A 20,954-nucleotide genomic window follows, 5' to 3' on the forward strand; every position below is an offset into this window, starting at 1 on the left:
AACTGGTGTCCCTGGTGGGAAATGAACCCGGCCTGCCAACTCTAACGCAGAGCCACACGCTGTGTCCCAGCACTGCCTGCCACCTTGACACCACATTCATCCGGAGCTTTTTGGTGTCTTCTCTGATGTGCGAGACAGAGCCTTGTTCTTCTCAAGATCTATTTTGAGGAAATGCCATTAACCTGAGAAAAATTTCAGAGGGAAGTGTGATTTTAACTACTAAAAGAGCTTCTGCACTAACTAGAACCGCTAGCAGTCTTCCACTACCGGTCTCTTTAAAAACTGCCATTATTAGACACGTCGGGATGAAAACAAACCACCTGGAAAATGTGATCCCTAACTTCCAGGACAGCTTTCGAGAGGAGGAGTAGACTCAAGGACCAGGCATTTGTGCAGCTTGTCTGATCTTCTAGAGCACTGCTCAGATTTGCTGAGAGTGTTTTTCTCCTATTTGAACGGTGGTAGATGTGTGTGAATAGTAAACACTATTCTTTTGATGAGACAGTAAAGCAGGAATGTGTCTACTACAGCAGTACAAGAAATCAGTAACAAGATAACTGGTGACAGGATTACAAAACATGAGAGAGGAATACTGAGAGGAAAAAAAAATTCCCAAACCACAAAACCTACTCATCATCTTCATTAATAGCACTTCAGTTTATACAAAATAACATTAGCCTCACACAAAACTCCTCTGTCTCCACAGTGAATGGATGGTTATTAGTGTCCTCATAACGTGGAGGGCTTCATCAGTTCGCTAACAGAAATATTGTGATGCTAGGTAACACACAAACCTAATAAATAACCTTTTTCAAAGGAGGTTTGTAACAGGCAGCAGAAAGAGTAGTGCACAATGCTGGCACTCGCAGGAAGGTCAGGATACACAGCTGAAGGCTCGTTAGAAACCACTGACACAGACGTGTCTGGTGTTGCTGCTGACAGCTCTTATGAGCTACACCCAAGGTGTTGCCTTGGTTTTCACTTAGTGCCTTCTTGCAGAGATTTGTAACTGAAGTACTAAGGCTTGTACAATGGCTTATGAATGGACAGAGGTGTGGGTGAATGCATCGGGAGAAACAGCGGGAAATGGCAAAAGAACGATCCTGTCTTAATTATAATGTTAACTGATGGCAAATGTAGTAACTCAAGTGACCAGATAACAAGACAGAGAGCAAACTGAAGGCACAAAGACAAGATAGTGAGAAGATGAGGAACAGAACTCAAGCCATAAAATATCCAGATAAGGAAAACACCGTTGCCTAAGATTCATATGGGGTGAAAAAAGATACTGAAGCAAAAGATGACGATAGCTCTCGGTTCCTAAAGGGTTACCGGAAGGCGGAGCATGTCCAGAACCCAGCTTGTCATCATCAATTAAGGAAAAGCCAAGAGATGTGATAAGGACTCAACAACTGCCATCCTTCATCTTCTGTATAACCACAAGAAATCCTGGCTGGACCACAGATACAAATGTCTTAGTGCCTGGTGTGAGAGAATGAATGAGCGAAACCTATGAGGGAATGAGTATGACTGCAATCAGTTTTGCTTAAAATAAAAATAATCTTTCATCTTTCATACAGGCTTGCATTGAGTTTTATTATATTAGTTTTTTACATTCTCAGGTAAGCTCCCTAAGATTGAAAAAGATATATCTCTTATGCCAAATCTCCTCACAGTTTTTCTGTTGAGGTTCTGCTGACTAAGAAGTAATTCTGATCAAAGAGTTGAAGACACAACACCGTTTTAATCTGACTGTCAGGGACCATCATTTCTTATAACAGAGCTGAACAGTTCCTAAACAGCAAATGAGATGTGCAAAGAGGCAGCCTTGCATTACAGGATCATATTAATGCAGAAACAGTTTGTTCTCTGTGTAAAAGGGCAATAGATAGGCCTGTGTGTAATTAAGATAATGATTTCTTGGCATCAGAAACACCATTAACTAAGCCGTTGTTAAAAATTCAGCGTAATCGTTCTGCAGCTAAAGAATTAACATATTATTATGCTATTTGTTGGCCCGCTCTGTCTCTGAAAAAAATGTCTTTCTGAAATTCACTTTTCAATTTATTTAATAAATAATCTATAATTTGGCCCACGCAGAGAGCAGTCCATGCTTGATCCTTGGCTCATACATACAGCATATATGGAGTCTGTCCCTCTTACTCAGCATGCGTGGCAATGGGCAAGTGCAGCACAGAGACTTGAGCAGCTCACTCCAGCTCAGAGCAGCCATACGACCTGAGAGCTGCCTGAAGGGCTGCGGGACTGTCACAGCTAGTTCCAGGAAAGCAACCTGGAACTTAAAAAGTGCAGCCTTTCAATTAAAAGAGGGATGAGGAAGATGTGTGGCAGTCCATGAGAAATGTTTGGAGCAGCAGTGACCTGTCGATCTCGAAACTTTTGAAACTGCTTGCAACAAGATCTTGGGGTACACTGAAGGTCCAGGCACTCTTCCCCCTGTTTTTGCAGATACTATGGAGGCCTGCTTGTGCTAAGCACGAAAGATTCCTGTTTCCTGTGTTAATCCATGCAGTCTAGTAGAGGATTGCTTCTTCCTTCTTATAGGGACACCTGCATTTTACATGGAAGTGTTGCACGATGTGAGAATGGTCCAATATTCCTCTAAGGCTCACCAATGCCACAGGAATGCTTTGTTGCCTGCCAGCAACCCTGAAATTAGCCTTAGCACTAAGAAAAGTCAAGATCCCCTATAGCAGATTAACTCTAAGAGATATCTAAGAGGTATTGGTCTGTGTTTGTCCAACTAAGAAGTAGTAAAAATGCCTATGTGGCTTCATGGCTGAGATCACTGCTTATGCTAAAACCCCATCCTATGTATAGTTTAACTGAAAATGATCCAAGGCAGTGAGACCTACAGCCTCGTCTATACAAACGCTGCTAAATCTATTCCTACTCAGTCCTCCTCCACCGAGGATTTCCTTTGTTGTGTAACTCAGCCTGGATATCAGCCTTAATATTTCTCCTGAAGGTTTACTGACTGCCCCCACCTAATACTGACATACGCTGGCAGACACTGACGTCCATCATCTTCCTAAGCACAGGGAAAGCTGAACATATGGTTCATTACTGCCTCTTGCCAGAACAAGAGACAACGGTACTCAAACTACTTTGAGTACAATACCCAAGGTACCAACTACCCTGGGCGATCTGCCAACTCAGAACATCTGTCCATGACTAAACAGCTGCTTTGCATCCTGAGAGCAGCAACAAAAAAACATCTCACCTTCCCTGTTGCCCATCACCCCAGGATCCCCATTTCTCCCATCTCCCTTCTAAATCTGTCTTGTCAAAGGCAAGTGAGCACAACTCAGAAAGCCTCCCTAGGGACAGCCTGGCAGAAGGAGGGATTTCAGTCAGTGTTGTCCCTCTGAAAGGGAGAAACTGTCTGCTAAGTTTGTCTTGCCTAAATAATTGATACTGATTTCAGAATGCGATTTCCTTTGGGTTCCTTTTCTCTGTTTTTCCATTTTGCAGGTGAGACATGAGGAGGGAGCTTACAGCATCCTCTGGAGAGGGCTGGACAGTTCTGCTCTGCGAGTCAGCCCCCTTTCCCCTCACCAAAAGGCTGTGGCTACAACATTAACAGAGCCCAAAAGCTAGCTCAGAGGAATTCTGTGCAAACAAAAGTTGTGTGAGTAACACGAGCTGTTACTGGCTTTATTTGCAAGGCTACATGCAACAGAGCTCAAAATTTCCTACTTTTAGCTTGGTTTCTTAAGAAACCACAATGGCTGTGACCTGCTTGACTTGACTCTCCTCCCAAGCAACTTTGGACCTTACTGGCAATTTCAGCCAAAGCTGGCTGCGCAGGGGCCTTGGCTATATTAAGATCTTATGAATTTCATAAAAAAGGGTGGCCCTGAAGAGCACAAACACCCACAGGCAGTGCCCTTACCCAGAGAAGAACAAGCAAAACTCAGCCACTGCGCTCTCCACCTGGCAGGAGCTGGATGCCGAGCAGCACTCCCAGCAGACAACAAGAACCATGGCGTCAGGCTGCAGGTGGACGCTCGAAGGGAGGTAGCTGACACTTTCTGAGCAAATAGAGGGCTACAGCATGGTGTTGGAAGCATTGAAACTGGGGGAGCATGGGGCTGACCAGAGGGAGGTAGGATTAGAGAACATAGCAAAAAGTTGGAGATATGAGGCCAAGGGGAAGGTAGGACTCGGAGGAGGACCTAGGCTGTAATTGTGGAAGGGGAGCATTGCAGGACACCAATCCACAGGAAACAAGATTTCATTAGCCTCACTGCTCATAGGATAAGAGGTCTAAAAAAGAAGAGAGGACGTTTTTCCTGCCATTTTCCCATAGCCAAAAAGACAGAGGATCAATGACTTTTAACTTCTACTCTGATCAGTTAGCACCTCACTTGCACAGCTGCAATCTGCAAAGCATTCTGGGATGCAGTTTGCATCAAAAACATTTCTGCAAAAGGTCTTAATTGGGTCTGTGCAGACAGATCCTGCAGTCCTCTGGGGCTCTACGTGGTATCGGGCTCACCACAGGGATCTGAGGGCAGGACTGGGCTCTGAAGTCGTACTTTGTTGCTGTCTGAGCAAACAGTTAAGATGATGAGACTGAAAGATGAGCAATGGCAAGGGGATGTAAAGCAAGGGACAAAGAAACCACTCTTACCTTATAGATCTTCCCTTCTTCAGTACCAACGAGAAACAAGTAGTCTATCTTTTTGTGAAAATCAAACGACGTCCCACAGCCTATTAGCAGACAAAAGGACTGTCAGACAGAGCTTTGGTTCATCAGTCCAGCACACATTCACTGCCTATGGCACACACACGCTGCCAAGGTTTTCAGAAGTGATTTATTAGCCAGAAGCCCCCAGAATAAACTAGAGCCACCACTTCTGAAATGCTTCCCAAGCTGCCCCTGTCCCCAAGACAACACAGACAAAGGGAAAAAGAGAACTGGAAGATGGGTGAGCTGGCTTGGAGAAAGTTGCACAGCAGGTCAGGAGCAGAACGGAGCTCTCTGAGTGCCTGCCCCATGCCATACCCATTAGCCTGTGCTGCATCTCCAGCTGGTGACAAAGATCAGTCGGTGAAGCCTATATATCTGAAGCCTATATAACAACACCCACAAGACGTAACTTGCTTTCTAAAGCAATGACTACCCTGAGGCTGCCTCTGAGAGTTCAGACTATACAAAAGATAACACGGAGCTCCATGAAGAACTGACACAGATCTGTGATTAGAAGTGCCTGCCAGGTAGCTTCTTTAGGCAATGGTACCCAAGGGAGGCTGTATCTTTCTCTCTGGGGTCAGCCTCAGGCACCCGTGCGGATAAGAGAGCTGTTTAGAAGCAAAACTTCTTTTCGAAAATATCTCTCATCGTCCCAGAGACACCTCATGTTCTGGTTCAAACCCAGCCTTCTCTCTCCTATATAACTTCAAGAATGATGCTAGGTACAAAAAACAAACCAGTGTTGCACTCTGCCCTCAGTCATTGTTATTATTCCCATTCTCATCCATGGTCACACCAAACCTCCCACCAGGTTTTAGTATCTGTCCTTGATTCCAAAAGTCCTTAAGGTCTCCAGGACTCCCTCTGCTCTTTACACCTTTGCGGAGTTCCAGAACAACAGCGTTCTCCAGTGCAACAGTGGAAGCAGTGAATGTTAACAGCGTTTTCTCATGGACTGGCCCAAAACTGGGATTCATTCTGGTAAGAATTTAAAATGCCTGGTACAAATGTAAGAGTCATCAGGACTAGGCTTGCCTTCTAATAGAATATTAGCAAAGAACAGATCTTTTTTGTTTGCTTGTTTTTCACAAAAATACAAATGGCTTCCTATGCCTAAAAGGGTTCAGAGAAGAAATGTCATGTGATGCCTCCTTGTGTCCTTTTCACCCCTAGCTCAGAAGCCATTTAGCAAGCTCATTTCAGTAAAACCAATAGCAAAGGGTATGATTCGGGAACAAATCTTTCACCAGGCACTGAAGCCTCCTCCTGACTTCAAAAGCCCTGAATCGAGCAACATTGTGACCTGTGTTTTATACAGGCATCAGTCACAATAGAATGTGATTCTGGGAGATCCTTTGGGTTCTGCTCCCAAGGCAGATGCAACATCATCCAAAAAAGCCAACTTGTAATCTCATTTACATTTTAAAAGAAAAGCTGCAGAAAGCAGAAGGCAGAATTGAAAGAGACATTCCTTGATGGGCGCTAAGTAACGAGAGCCCTCAGGAACCTGCTAGCTCAGTAGTGAAGTGAGGAGAGGTCAGCGCCTTCAGCACACTCTGCCAGCCAAGGACAAATGCAGTGAAGAGGTGGGGCCACACACTTACAGCTCCAGTGGCAGTGTGCATGCAGATATTAGCTGGTAAGCAGGCATTAATCAGTAAGAGAGAAGGTACTGGGCACAGAGGAAAAACAAAACACTGTCCAGAAGCAGGCATGATGGTGAAAGAAAAGTTCAGGAGGGTCCTTGAGCAGAAGATGGAAGATGGGATGTCTGAGGACCATCTGGGGCTGCTGACCAGCAAGGACACCCACAGTAGTCATCAGAGGAGGAACAGGGACAAGTAGATAAGGCTCAGAACCAGAGAACTTCCTGCAAAGGCAGCTAAAAACTTATGTCTTAAATGTTAAAAAAAAAAAAGGTAAACCTCAAAGGAATTGTTAAGGTTGTTTCAACCCTGTAATACTATCTGCATTTTTAACATTTAAATAGATTGTTAAATATTCAAGGCAAGTCTTTGAAAATCCATTTCCCAGTAACATTAACAAATAATCCCAAATTCCCTGGAAGTTCTACAGTGCACTGCTTTAGCTGGTCTCTTCCAAACTGTGCGGCAGAGCAAAGGCTTCTCACAAATATACATTGTCCATCAATTATTAGCCTAGAAAGAGGGTGATCCTTAAATGCAGAGCAAGTGCCTTCTGCAAACCCAGGCCATAGCTTCACTGCCAAAAGCAGGCGCTTTCTACTGGACATAAGGGATTTCTCAAGGCTCCTTATGTAGTCTAGGGCCTCCAGAGCTAACTCATCCCATCTTATCTCAGACACAGGAGGGTCAGGATGAGGGGATTCAGCCTGGAAGTACTACACTGTCTCAACTTTCTATAAAGGGAGTCCAGCCAACGGGTTCAGAACAGATGCTGAACTCTTAAAGAGCCAAACCCAGATGAGGGGTATCCCACCACAGGCCGGACAAGCAAGAGTACCCAGGAAAGAGCAGAGGTAGCTTTTCATCTTGATTTGGCCAGTCCTGATCAATGTCTGATAGGAGGAAAAAAGTTGATCTAGTTTTGACAAATACAGGTAAAACCCTATGTTTTGCCTATACTAGGATTTCACAGCAAAACCAGCCATTTTTGGAGTGAATGTTCATCTTTTTCTGCAAGCAGAGATAAGATTTAAGCAGCAAACCTTGACCTCAATTAGTGGCCACTGCTCCAGACAGATTTTGCCCTACTTCATGATCAAAGAGAGGAGGAGTAACCTTTCTTTAGCTCCTTTGTAACTCACCACCCCGCTCCCAATTTAATTCCCCCAAATGACTGATTAGAGACTTTGTGTCAGTAATTAATTGGCATGGCGAGGACTTGGGCTCCTACCAAGCGTTTGCAGCTGTAGTCCCTCTGGTCCCTGCATCGTTGTTCCCTCTACTGACAGCTTGATGACATCTGTATGAACCAGCTCATTCTGCAGGCAGAGGAGATGCCACATGAATAACAGGCTTTACAGCAACAATACAGAGACATTCAGTACTTCAAAATGGCAAATTTTATGGAGGAATTTTAAAAAGCTGTCCATAAGTTGTTTAATTTTTCATGCTCGCAGTTGGCAGGCTGGTAATGCGCTATTTTACATAAAGCCTCCAGGAACCTGATGCTTTGACACAGTGGTACTGAGGGCCACTGCAGCACACCATGCAGGCACACGGAGCTGACCCAGACAGCTCTGGGTTTTTGGATTAACATTTCAAGTGTGAGTTGACACTGTTAGCCTAAATCATGGTGGTAAGTAACCCCACATGCTGTAAGATGGGCATTGCATATCATCATGGGGCTAACTAAGACCATACTCTTTCTCTGCTAAGGGATAGTAACTTACCACTTTGCTGGTCCCTGCTTCTTACCACCTTCCTACTATTACCAGAGTAGCAGAAGGTCCCAATACTCATAGACTCCCAGGCCCTGGGATTCAAATAATAACCACATTTAGCAAGCAGCTCCCATGCCCCATATTGCTGCTATCATCAGAGCTCTAAAGAGCTCTCACCACAGGCCAGGACACCGCTGTGCTGGGTGCTATACAAACACAGAACAAAAACGCTGTATCCCAAAGAGTTTACAGTCTGGACGGGAGAAAAAAGACAGATGAAAATAGACACAATGTGGGTGAGTACGAAGAAACAATGAGAGGGCAAAGATCCACTCTTAGACTAGCTTTGGGAATTAGAATACCTCTGCAGAATGGAGTTGGTTGTGAATATAAGAATACCCTAGGGCTGATAAAAAGAACAAAGAATTAAAGATTAAATTAGTGAGCAGTGGGCTAAGGAGTGGATGTTTTCATGAATCTGCAGATTTCCCACTGGAGTACTGTGAGAATAAAACATAACTTTTTAGCTCAGTGAACCAGGCTTTGGCTGGAGCCCAGAGCAGGACTCAGGTGGATAAGGAGATTCTGCTTGGGAAAGTCAATCCCAGGGAATTTTCTGTTAGGGAAGGTGGGAAAAGACCTTGTGAACATCTGCTCAGTACTGCAGTTCAGAAAAGACAATGCTCTGTAATATAGTTTTACTACATTTTGCAGGGGGCAAATTCATAGATGGTTCAAGAAAGTTCAAAATCTGCAAAACAATTTACCTCCTTCTCCCTTATTTGCACTGCCACATATCCATGTGCCCTTGCTGACTGATGGGAAATTCTGCGGGAGTAACTTATATCTGTGACAGCAGCGAGGAGTAGGCCAGACTCCTGCAGCATGCAGCATCCTACCTTCCATTAGTGACTCTTCCTGCAGCAGTTCCATCAGGTCAGATTCAGTGGGTAAATTGAGAAGTGGCATGTAAGAAAGGGGTCATAGAAGTCGGTATACGTGAGAGTTGGAAAGAGCAGTGCCCAGCGTGTCCAGGAGCAGAGCATACTCCACGTGCTGCTCACTGCCCAACTGAACAGACCTGCTTTGGCTGCTGTGAGCACAGTCAGGACATGCTGAGCAGAGACTTGCCTCTGCTCAGGCACCGAGGTCTGCCTGCTCTCCGGAGGGCGCTTGCCTGCATCCGAGTCATGTCTGGTGGCTGCGTGACTCCCATCTGAAGAGTGACTTTGGAGCTGCCCGCAGCTGATCATGTTGATACAGACAGTGTGTCTAGTAGAGCCTGTACTGGTCAGACATGTGCTCTGCATAGAGATTTGCTAACACAGGCAATGCCTGTTCGGGTAGAAACGCAAACCATGTGAGCCTGCCACTCTAAGCACGCGCCTTCCTGGGGCCTTTCTCTGAAGACCTTTTGCAGCACCTCCACCTGACCTAGGCCTCCTCTGTGGACAGGTTCTGTAGCCTCTCACCTCACAAAGGATCATGCATATTGTGCTGCTTTTATTTCGTATCCAGTACTGCAATCTGGAAAATGCATCTGCTCCTGGGGCTGTTTATCGCCTGAGCCATTCACATATTCCTCTGGGTAAACAGCCTGTTGGCAGTCTGGCCTTCCAGGAACACTGAACAACAACATGTTGCCTCTGCCTAAGAATTGTGAAGCACTTTGTAAGCATTAGTGAATTAGGCCTTGCAGCTGCCTATTTCTCTTTAGTCACTATTATTCTCCAGTAATGGAGGAACCCAGAGCTGTTCAGTAATTTAGCTCTAGGTCATGTAGGAAGGGTGAGCTATGACTAGTAATCAAACCTGGGAGTGCTGACGAGCCGCCTGAGAAGCACTACTAGCCCGCATCCCGACCAATTGATTTCTTGATGTCGTTCTGACAACTCTCCTTTTTGATACGCAATGTGTGGGAGAAGAGAGTCACCCAGCTGCAGAAGTCCTGCATCCTTCTTTGCAGTTTTAGACCTTCATGATAGGTCATCCCAGAAACAGGCCAGGACTACAGCCTTAGCATACACAGCTCATGCACTAATGTTTTGTGAAGTTTGTCCAAAGTGATCGTGTCAGTTCCTAACAGAGACAGTCACCACAGTCAGGGCCGAATGGCTGTTCCTAGCTAACGTTTGACAACTCTTCTATGCCAATTTTGAGTGGGGCTTGCCAAATTTCCAACTGGAAGTATGAATGAATTTATTTGCTCTGTGCTCGCAGTGCTGGAAGTGTTAACAGTCTTTGAAGAAGCTTTAATTCTGGATAGTCCTTTCAAAAAGATTAATGAAGCTCTCCTTCATTTATTCTATATTTGCACTATGGATTTCCAAACAGAAGATCTGGAGTTTCTTTAATTTTATTCAAAATAAAACTCAGAGATTGTTCTTTTGTAAAACTATCTGGAGTTCAAGCTGGTTGTCTTTTCCTCTTGTCGGGTACAAAACCACAGGTAACTAAATGCTCCCTTGGCTCTATCTCTTGCTTTCCTTGTCAATCTCAGCTCAAGAAAAGAAACCTGACAACATATAAAAATGTGCTGTTTTCAAACCTTACCTGCTAAATACATAACAGCTCTGCTAACTTCTTCTTAAAAAAATTAAAATTCTAATAAAATAGAGCTTTCCTCATGGTCAAGCTGCGGCCAAGCTTATAACAGAAGTGCAAGGAATGAGTAGAAATAACAATGTGCTAAGCAGATCTCAAAATTCACACCAGGGATGGTTAAGTCAGTATAGAACATGTGTGGGAGGGATTTGGGACAGATTTACAAGAGCGATTTTTGTATATAAAGTTGCATATATGAACCTGAAGGAGTTTGCAAAGCAATTAATAATCCATGCATTCTCCTACTATGTTCACCGGAAGGAGCTCCCTCTCCTAATGTAACCACGGGACTAAATATACACAGGGCTAGGCCTGAATCCCTGCCCATGGTGACAAGGCCTAAAATGCTCAGAACAGACAAGCTTTGAGTGGCTTGATATAAATGGTTGAAAAAACAAGCACCCAAGCCTGTAAAGAACTTTCTTTGCTTGCTGGGGAATAATTGCATGGCCGTTTTGAACTCCATGTATTTTAGGGTAATTCAATTATTTGTGAAGTAAAGATTTTGAAATCTTCAAGTGTAAAATCAACTAGCCAGTAGAAAAAAACAGAGTGAGATTCAGAGACATAAATCTAAGGGTCATCTAGGGACATTAATGTTAAGTCTCTATCAACGCATGTGCTCCAAAAGAAAAACTGATCAAAGACAGAGTATGAAGACATCGTACTGGAGCTGGGGAGGAGGTTGCACCTTCTCGCTCCCATTCTGAATTGAAATATGTAAGGGAGCCTTTTTGGAGTGGGAGTCTTGAAGATGAGGAAGAAAGCAGATCGTTCTGCCCTATCTCTGGGTGACAAGGAGGAGGACAAGGAGGGATTCAATGCAAGGACCAATCTTGAATTCCTGCAGCTGCAAAGCAGGAAAATGATCTCTCATCTCCAGGCCCATGGATCTCTGTTCTGCAGGCTGCAGCTGGTTCTGCTTATTTCAAAGCTTAACATGGAGCCCCAGCCCATGGCTGGAGGCCAGCAGCAGCAAGCTGTGACTTCACCTGCAATCTATTGCTGCCACTTCTTTTCAAACCTGACCCATTATAAATAATAATAAATTTAGTGCATCTTTGAACTGTAGAAGCATTTGGTATTAATTTGGCTGGGAAAGGAAATTGCCACCTACTGCTTACCTTAACTAAAGTCCATGACACAATCCGCCCATCCGAGGAGACAGAGAAGAAGTTCAAATTATTGTCCATGTCATCCTTCTGCCACTTGACCTTAAAACAAGCAAACAGTCCCAGTCAGCACAGAGCGCTCAGCATTAGCAGAGCAGAGTCCTGGGCACTCAGCTGTGTCCTCTCATATCCTTCCTAAAGCGGATGTAGTTTCCACGCAAGACGCCTGATGCTGGGCTTCTCATAGCATCCACATACACTCCCTGCTCTCCACAGGCAGCTTCGCAAGTGCCCCCACGACTCCCATCATTCAAGTATGGGACTGTGCCTTTATTGCAGGGATGCTGGAGAGAGGGCGGAGTCCCACCCTTGAGGACTCTGTACCTAACCCAGCACCATCTCCCACAGCACTGACAGGAGCACTGCTATCAAGGACAGGTCTTTTGAGGCATCTGAGGTGCACAGCGCTAGACGCTACAGCACAGCACTGTCTCAGAGATTCCTAAGCCAGCTCCAAACAACAGCGGTAGTGCCATGCAAGGGTTCCCAGAGCAGGACATTCACATGAGTACGTGATTACCCTCTGCAAACTTACTCTGTTCCATTTGGCTAATTACTCCAAGCGCAGTGCCACATGCTTACCCTTCAGCCAGCCCACTTCAAATTAGCTTTCTGTCCCTTTCAAGCCCCTGCAGGCAGTGCATGACAGAGGTCTGTAGGACCATCCTGTTTAAGGGGGATCAGAACATCCCCATTAAAGCTGAAATCCTCCCTACAGCTTCAGAGCATCTGTCTGCCTGGTAAGGAGATTTGTCTTTTGACTGTGACAGCTCAGCAGGAAAGATTAGAACTCTGATAAATGGCTTATAGTTTAGAAAAGACATTTCAGGTAGACCAAAAGCATTAAGAATGCTTGATTTTCAGATCTGGGAATTCAATCAAACTGAAGGGAAAAGGATGACTTGTCACTGGGCCTGTCAACATACACTCCTGTTGGCATCTGTCAGTTCAGGATGGGGAAAAGCACTTCCGCAGACTCTGCTGAGGTTTTCAAAGGTATATTTGTTCCCGTCTAAGCATTGCAGGAGATACATTTTCCTAAACATCATCCATGATAAACAGACATGATTATCCTAGTGCTTACCAAATGGTTCATCTATGACCAGTTATTTATCTGATACCTATTTCCAGAAAATAAGCAGCATTCACAATACTTTAATTATACAGATTGGGTATCCTGATATTACTTCCTTGGGAAAAATAGTGTTTATTCTATTTTAGAAAATTGTTTATACTATGAAGTTCTGTGGAGCAGGAAAATTCAGCAAGAGCCTCACCAAAGAGTAATTAATCCTCTAGTGAACGGGTTTCCTATCTAGAACACACTGTTTTCAGGAAAGAAAAACAAAACATTATGGGAAGCCATCTGAGAATAAATCGAAATGCCAGTAACACAGCCATGAGTTACAATTGAAGAGTCTCAAGAAGCAGATTGCTTTGAACATCCTTCCACCAGAGAAATAATAAGGTTCTTGGTGGTTCCTTCTGCTATCTTGCATTAGAGGAGTGGTATATTATAACACAGCCCAGAATAAAACGGCTAATGATGCAAGAACAGGTTCAATGGTGCATATAGGGAACTGTGATTTTCAAGGCTGGAATCATGCCATAATGCATCAAACGTGCTGGCATCTATTCCACAAATGTGTTCCTGGGATCACGAGTCACCACTAACAATGATGGTCATCACTGGATCCGTCAGATGACGGGGTCAGCGCAGTGAGGATTTTTAATTCAAAATGAGAAATGTGGTGTTTAGGAGAAACGGTTACAAACACAGGCCCCAGGTGTCTCATGTGGGGCACGTACAAAAAGATGTTGTTTCAGATTTGAAGTTTTTTCAAATGCCACTCTAAACCTGTCTTAACAGTAAGATCTTTTTATTCGTATGTCCAACATATCTCTCCCTTAATTCATGTTCCTCCTCCTCAATCTACTTTCCCAAGTGTTTGGGAAAAACAGTCATACCTCCCAAACTGCCTCTAAGGCAAACTGACTTGGCTTGAGGTAGCGGAAGCAAATTCCCAAGGCAGTTATCTTCTGTGAAAAGACAATGCAAGGGTTTTGCTATCTAAGCCTGGGAACAGTTAGCACAAGTGCCTCAAATATCGTCTGCTGGGCCAGGACCACGCCAAAGGAAAAGGGGACCGCCAGTATCCGAAATGTGCAGACCGAACCCAGGAATACCCTGAGCTACACATGAAAGACAATTGCAGGTCACACACGTCTGTGCTGTGGTCAGTATGGGTCTGAGCCTGTCCTTAAACCTACAGCCACCATCCACACTGCTTACACAATGTATACGCTAGGATCAGAGCTGATCCAGGCTCTCTCTGAAGGGAGAGTCCCAGCTTGCTCCCTATCAAAGCATACATCCAGGCTCTCATTAGTGAAATGTGTTCAAGCTGGGCAGGGGCAGCTGAAGCTGATTTCACTGGCTCTGCTTTTGCTAAGCACAACGTAGACATTTTGCACCCGAGCTAGAGCCACGTGACAGCCCCTCATACCGACAGAAAACATGTGGATGAAGGCCCAGCTGCTGGAATCTGTCCTTGATCCCATTGTGTGAACATTGCCCCAGAGTCCTCAGGTCTATGCTAACACAACATGTTGTAGCAAGTTAGTTTGGAGGTGACCAACGAAGCAAGTGCTGCTGTGAGCTCATGCCCTTTTTTCCAAGCCAATTTCCTTCCAGCATTCCCCAAGTGGGCCCTTTCCCCACGGTTTGCACTCTCCGAAGACCCTCTCCCAGATGGCGATCTATTCCAGTCTTTTACCATCAGTGCTCAGTTAGGTGTTACAACCACTTCTCCTCATCCATTGCACAAACAGCTGGGGCTGACAGCCCCAAACAGCCAACTGGGCTCATTTGCTCGGTGTACCCCTGCTCCTAGATTCAAATCAGTCAACTGTGGCTAAGTTAGGTACATATGGTAGGGTCTGACCACAGTTCCTCAAGGGCAGCAAGATCTAGTCTGAGATGATGGTCAGCACCCTCAGTGCCATTAGCTTGAATTTCAGAAAACAGAAATTGGCACTTTATTCTTTCAGTTTGCCTTCATCACCTCTGACACCTAAATAGTGTTTGTGATTTTTTTTCTCCTGATCTTTGAATTCCATGAACGCTTATTAGAGTAATTAACCTTCACAATACTGCAGTCAAATTGGGTATCTGCTCAGAACTGGCCTTTTCTCTGCTCCCAGAGGCCTGTGAACATGGCACAACCTCCGGTCATTAGCAATACCTGTGCTGTGTGGGGTGGGACATTTGACGAGAGCACTAGGCAATTGTGTGTGTGGTAGGAAGAAGTTAATTCTTTTCCGAAGCTTGTGATAATGATCCCAGGATTTTGACTGCATGATACAATCATCTAAAGCAAAAATTCAATTATGATATGCTGAAAGTAAAGAACCACATGAGAAAGAAGAGTGTGTGTAAACAGTGGAATGGAGACAAGTAAACATAATGCTGTAAGTCATTTGCTGCGACTGATCATTATGGGATCTGTAATAAAATCAAGGAAAATTGTTCTTTTTTGAATATGATCTTTAACCTGACTGTTTCTGCAATGCAAAATTAGCCTGTGAAACTCGTTGCTATGAGGCACCCATGAGAAGGGCCTAGCACTTTTTAATTTTTATTTTGTGAAGCCTGGTCTTTTGAAGTAAGACTATATAAAACCGTATTTGTTCATAAAAAAAAGGTAGAAAGCTGCATGTTCACTGCTATGTACAGAGGGTTAGCAGGGCAATAATCCATTAATTCTTAGCAAGAGAATACTATCATCTTTGTCTGTAGCAGCTGGTAATGGCTCCTGTCCAAGGCAGGCGATTAGACCATTTATCCAATCTGATTTGAAAATTCCCATGTTTCTGATGTCACTTTTGTAAAAGAAATAACATTAGATCAGCTTTCATGGTGTGGTGGCTGTTAATCACTCACATTGGTAAAATACAATTGGCCAAAATGATCTCTGCCAATGAAGCTGACTTGACTGCTTTCTCGTAAGGTGACACCTCCTATTGCAAACACAGATCCCTCCGGCTGGCTCTTGGCTTGTCAAAGCCTGACTGTGGGAAGCAACACACAACAGATGCACAATAACTGCTGAGCAATTCCTTCCGTTCCTATTAATTATCTTTCATGGAGCCCTTTGCTGGAGTTGGAGTACCAGGGCTCCACTGATTCCTGTCCTAAGTCAAAGGAGTTTTGGTCTTTCAACGCTTAAAGTCTGCCACAGGTAGGGAAGAGGATAGACTAAAGCATTACTGAATCCTCAGGTCCCCCTTACAGGAACTGTTTAGGTAGGACATGCTCAGAAGACGCCAGCAGGTGACAAGCTCCATGGTGAAGAAGGTCCCTGATAATGTAACCTGGAGACAAATTCCTTCCAGTGCCAACCTGGTAATCAGTGCAGTCCTAAGCAAAGTAATCTGTGGGGTTCAGAAGGGACCGGAGAGGACTTCTATTCTGCTCTGAGGCAGGCTTAGATGCACCTTTTCCACCGCTGACAATTTATCTAGCCTGCTCTCACAAGCCTCCAATGACAGCCACCTCCTATGTGATGAGTGTCAGTGCTTGGCCTTTATTATATTATTGTTGTTATATAATAATATAACATATATATTTCCCTGTATATGTGAAATCTCCTTTCCTGCAAATCAAGCCAATTACTCCTTGCCATCTCTCCTGTGGACACAGAGACTGTTTATTCTCTTCTTAAAACAGTTTTTAAAGGGACAAAAAATGTTATAGTGTCACTGTTCCTTTCTCTTTTCGCTCAACCAGACAAAACCTATTACTTCAGTGTTCCTTCCAGGTCCTGCTCTTTAAGCCTTGATCATTCCTGTCCCTCTCCTTCAGCCCTTCTCTGCAGCTGGAAACATGCTCTACTTGGCCTCCCCTAGGCATAAGCAGACAGGAGCTGCAGCCTCCCGTATCTTAGATTCCTGATAGCACAGCAGAACAGCATGTGTCTCTCTGCAACAATACTGCATTGCTGACCATTAGCCGTGATCTGCTATGATACCTGTTCTAGCACCCTGCTGCCTAGCCAGTCTTTCCCTGTTTTGTATCCATGCATTTAATTTCCTATTTCTAAATGCAGTATTTGCTCTTGTCTTTACTGAATTTCACCACATTGATTTTGGACCTTTCCTCCAATTTATCAAGATCATTTTGAACATAATCTTCTCCCACAAAGTGCCTTGTCCTCCCAAGGGGGCTTCCTTATTCTATAATTGGAGTTGTTAATGAAAGTATTGATTAAAAGAAGACCCTGGACTGCCAACGGGAGGGTCTCACTTGAAGCATCTTCACAGTCTGACAGCAAGCCCTGGATAACTGTTCTTTGACCACACTGCCTGAGCCACCTGAGGAGCCTTTTTATGGTGATTTTATCTAATCTATATTTCTCCGCTTTGCTTATAAGAATGTCACTGTGTGAGCCTGGATCAAAACCTTTAGTCAAGGCAAGATGGATAGAGGCGATAACCTTGACCGCCTCCCCCTTCCTCATGATGCCCATTTCTCTGAAACAAAAGAAAAAAAAGAAATTATACTGGCTTGACAGTGTATTCTGGACAAATCCATCTTGGATTCTCTGAATCACCTTGTCATCTAGACATTTACAGATGGCTTTGCCATTTGTTCCAGTGTTTTTCTAGTCATCAAAATTGGTCTGGCTGGTCAGTAATACCCTGGGTCCATTTGTACCATTTTTCCCCCAATATATTTTTCCACTTTTCTGGTCCTTTGGGACCTTTCCTCCTTTCCATGTCTATGCTTGTACTACAAGCCTGAGTGTAGCCTGCTGCACTGCATGCTCCATCATCCACACTTTGAGAACCCATGGCTGGTTTAGGATGCCTCTAGCCTGGCTGAATTGTTCACATGCTGGTTTCTGGGCCCTGTACCCATTCCATGCCATGGTCTCTCCTGCGTGAAAGGAGAGCTCCTTCAAGGAAAGTACCTGCAGGAACCTCTTTTGCCAGGTATTGGCTCCCTGACATCGCTGAAAAGTGTTTTGGGATTGATGAAAGCAGACTTGACATGCATCCCTATTCCAGTCCACCCACGTTACAAGTATTTTCATCCACTGGAAGCAGCAGAGTGATGTTTCCTTGCATCCATGCTGCAGAGCAATCCCCAGCCCTGCATCTGAGTAGAGACTTGCACTCAATCAGTCTTGATGCTGCATACGGGCTTGCACAAAAATACCAGCTTATGTTTACAATTCAGGATGGATGTAGCCCCAAAATTCCTTAAGACGCTTGTCAATAGTCTAAGATTGCTCTGGCTAATTCTTTAAGTACTCCAGCATATTTTTAAGCAGGTCCTGCTGATGAGCGCACATCTGTCTCATCTAGATACTCTCTAACATGCTCTTTCACTGTTCTGGCCTTTGCTCTCATTCCCTTCTTGCATTAATTATATTTAGCAGCCAGTTTCAGATGTTTATGGTATGATTAAACAATATGGCATCAAATATTTTATCCTTCATATGACTCAGTACTAACTGAAAGCTTGCTTTAATTATGGGCCTATACTCATTATTCCTTTAACTTCTAATGTACTTCCCAATATTTCCTCTTCCCTTTTATGACCCATGATAATCATAGCTCATTTTGCACCTTCACCTCCTCTAGTTTTGTTCCTATGTCTTCATGCTTTTCTCTAATACTCAGCTTTAGATGTGTGTCCTTGTTTCCACGCTTCAGAGTTCCTTTGTAATTCACTGAAGAGCTCTAGATACAGCTGGACCAGGCTCTCCCTGCACTTCTTGCCTTTCCTTTGCTCTCGGATACCTTGCCGTTCTGCCTAGCACAACAGTTCAGGGTGTTCGCCCATCTGGCTTCATATCTGAATTGCGTCAGAGTCTCTCATAGGAGCCCATCTGCGAATTACGGGAATGCAAGTGCTTCCCAGCCCCTCCAGGGACCAGGTGATCTTTTGCAGCATGAACCCTAGTTACCCAACCATACCCTGAGAACACATGAGATAAACAGGGAGATTTAGACACTTCTCTGTTACGTTCACAGTGGCCAAAGACTTTTACCCAAGACCTAGATCAAGGCCTCCTGCTGGCAAACATCTGCTCCTTGAGCAGGCACCCAAGCACAGCAAGAGAATGACCCCTCAGCTGTCTCTGGCTGTACTTGCCCTAGCAGCAAAGCACAGATATAAACCCACTCTCAAGTCCACAGCTCCACATGCTCTTTGCACACAAGCCTGGGCCAAAGCAAAGTGTTGGCAGAGCTCTGGGACTCTCTCGAGGTAGGAGCGCTGAACATGCTCTGTGATTTAGTGCGGGTGCAAGTTCTCACGCACGCAGCCTAGATGCATCAGTCACACGATGGCCCAGGACACCAGCTGACAGATGAACACAGTGTGGATGCTCAGAGAGCCAGACATCAAACTCTATCTAGCAATACTCCTCCTTCTTAAAGCAAAAACACTAAACCTGGGCATGCTGTTTGAACAGTGGCCACCTCTCGTCTGTGTAAAGAGACAAGGATACTTTCTCCATTTTGCTGATATCCTGTTTTTATATGTCTACAGATGTGGTAGGTTGCCTCAGCATCATGCTGAGAGCTCGTGCTGAAGGGGTGATCCACTATAAACTGCTTTATAAGTCACTTCTTTTGGAGCTGGGCCATTTCCTCCTGTGCTCCTGGAGAGAATGTTCTCCTGAACTCCCCTACTGCAGTCTTTGATTTGAGCTAAGAAGCAGGTCTCATTTCTTCCCTCTATCACCGCCAAATGTGTTTCTTGTCCGTTCCTGACAGCTATTCTCAGCTGAACAGCATCTGGGAGGATCAAGTCATTACCAACAGAGAAGAAATCTTTCATATTCTCTTTCTTCCGTCAATGACAAAGTGTTAGTTTTTGGTTTATTCCCCTCCCCTTATCACTCACCTCTGCAGTTTGCCCAAAGGATCCACTGTGGTGAAAGTGCCCTAGGACAGTCAGCCAATCCCAAGTCTGCTGACTTTCAGTTTCATTGGAGCAAATAGCCTGTCCCTCCTCACTGCTGACACAAAGTAATGCCTATATAACAAAGTCCCCAAATGCCCTGCATTAAGCACATTGCCAGCTATTCTTTGTTTGCTGCTTATTAGGCTCATCAGCCCGGCCCCATAAGCGGGCCCTGCTGCTTAGCTGAGGATCATCAGTCAGGTATCAAATGTGATGCCAAGGCCTTCACCTGGGGGAGAACACATAAAAAGCAAGGCTGCTCTCCTGAAAACAGTCACAAGAGACCCTAAAACACCAACCCATTCAGTCATCAGAAAGCACAGGCTACTTCACTCACATGCAAAGTAATACCATTGTCAGTGGTTATGCATCCCAAGTGACAGGCAAAGCAAGTTTTAGGGGTGAGAAGCAGGGCAGTGTGGGGGATTCCCCATGCTAACTTAGATAGATAGCAGTACAATTTGTCCTATGTGTAGGCTGGAAGAAGGAAGACAGAAAGCCTCATTCCTCACAATGGTTAGTTGGAATGAAGGCAAGACTGGGCTTAAAGCAAATGACTCACCTTAACTCGAGGCAAGAACAAAGATCTTATGGTGCTGTGATAATTGAGGGCAGACTGCTTGCTCCACATTTTAGGTCAAAGCAGCCCAGTCAGTCTCTTTGGCTGGGTCTATACTTTGGGGCAAGGGAGCTCCTGGGTCCTGAGTGCACCTTGGCCCTCTGACAGGCCACATGGCAGAAAAAGATTTGACTGTGTACTGGCTGCTTGTTGGTCTGAGCTTCCTGCCAAATGTAAATCTGGGAAGCAGAAAGGAAGGAGCCATGGTAAGCTCCAGCAGGTCCCCTAATGAAGGGGATCAGAACTGTGGGGCAGCCAGCGTGCCCATCTTGAAGCCTGCATGGCATAAGACAGCATACAGAGCTCTTGCCCTGTAGTGCATCCTCAGCAAAAGAGGTTGCTGGGTTGTATCAGGACTTGTTACCATTCCTGACCATTACATTGGGAAACAGACAGCATTTGTGCTGTGGTACATGTAGTTAAGAATGAAAAATATCAGACAAAATAACAGTTTCAGTCAACATTGCCATAAAAGGCACAAGCAATGAAAGCAC

The 20,954-nt window shown here is 44.7% G+C and overlaps 1 protein-coding gene across 1 annotated transcript in view; it reads right to left on the reverse strand.

Moving 5' to 3' along the window:
- LOC104152015 (dynein axonemal intermediate chain 1) overlaps nt 1-20,954 on the reverse strand; it is a 150,311-nt gene that overhangs the window by 49,588 nt on the left and 79,769 nt on the right. Inside the window, exons 14-16 of the mRNA XM_068925801.1 lie at nt 11,816-11,905; nt 7,598-7,685; nt 4,658-4,737 (exon numbers count right to left, since the gene is read on the reverse strand). Of these exons, the coding sequence (XP_068781902.1) occupies nt 4,658-4,737; nt 7,598-7,685; nt 11,816-11,905 (258 nt within the window). The remainder of the gene's footprint in view (nt 1-4,657; nt 4,738-7,597; nt 7,686-11,815; nt 11,906-20,954) is intronic.

This window comes from Struthio camelus, chromosome W, assembly GCF_040807025.1.
Source record: "Struthio camelus isolate bStrCam1 chromosome W, bStrCam1.hap1, whole genome shotgun sequence".
NCBI lineage: Eukaryota > Metazoa > Chordata > Aves > Struthioniformes > Struthionidae > Struthio > Struthio camelus.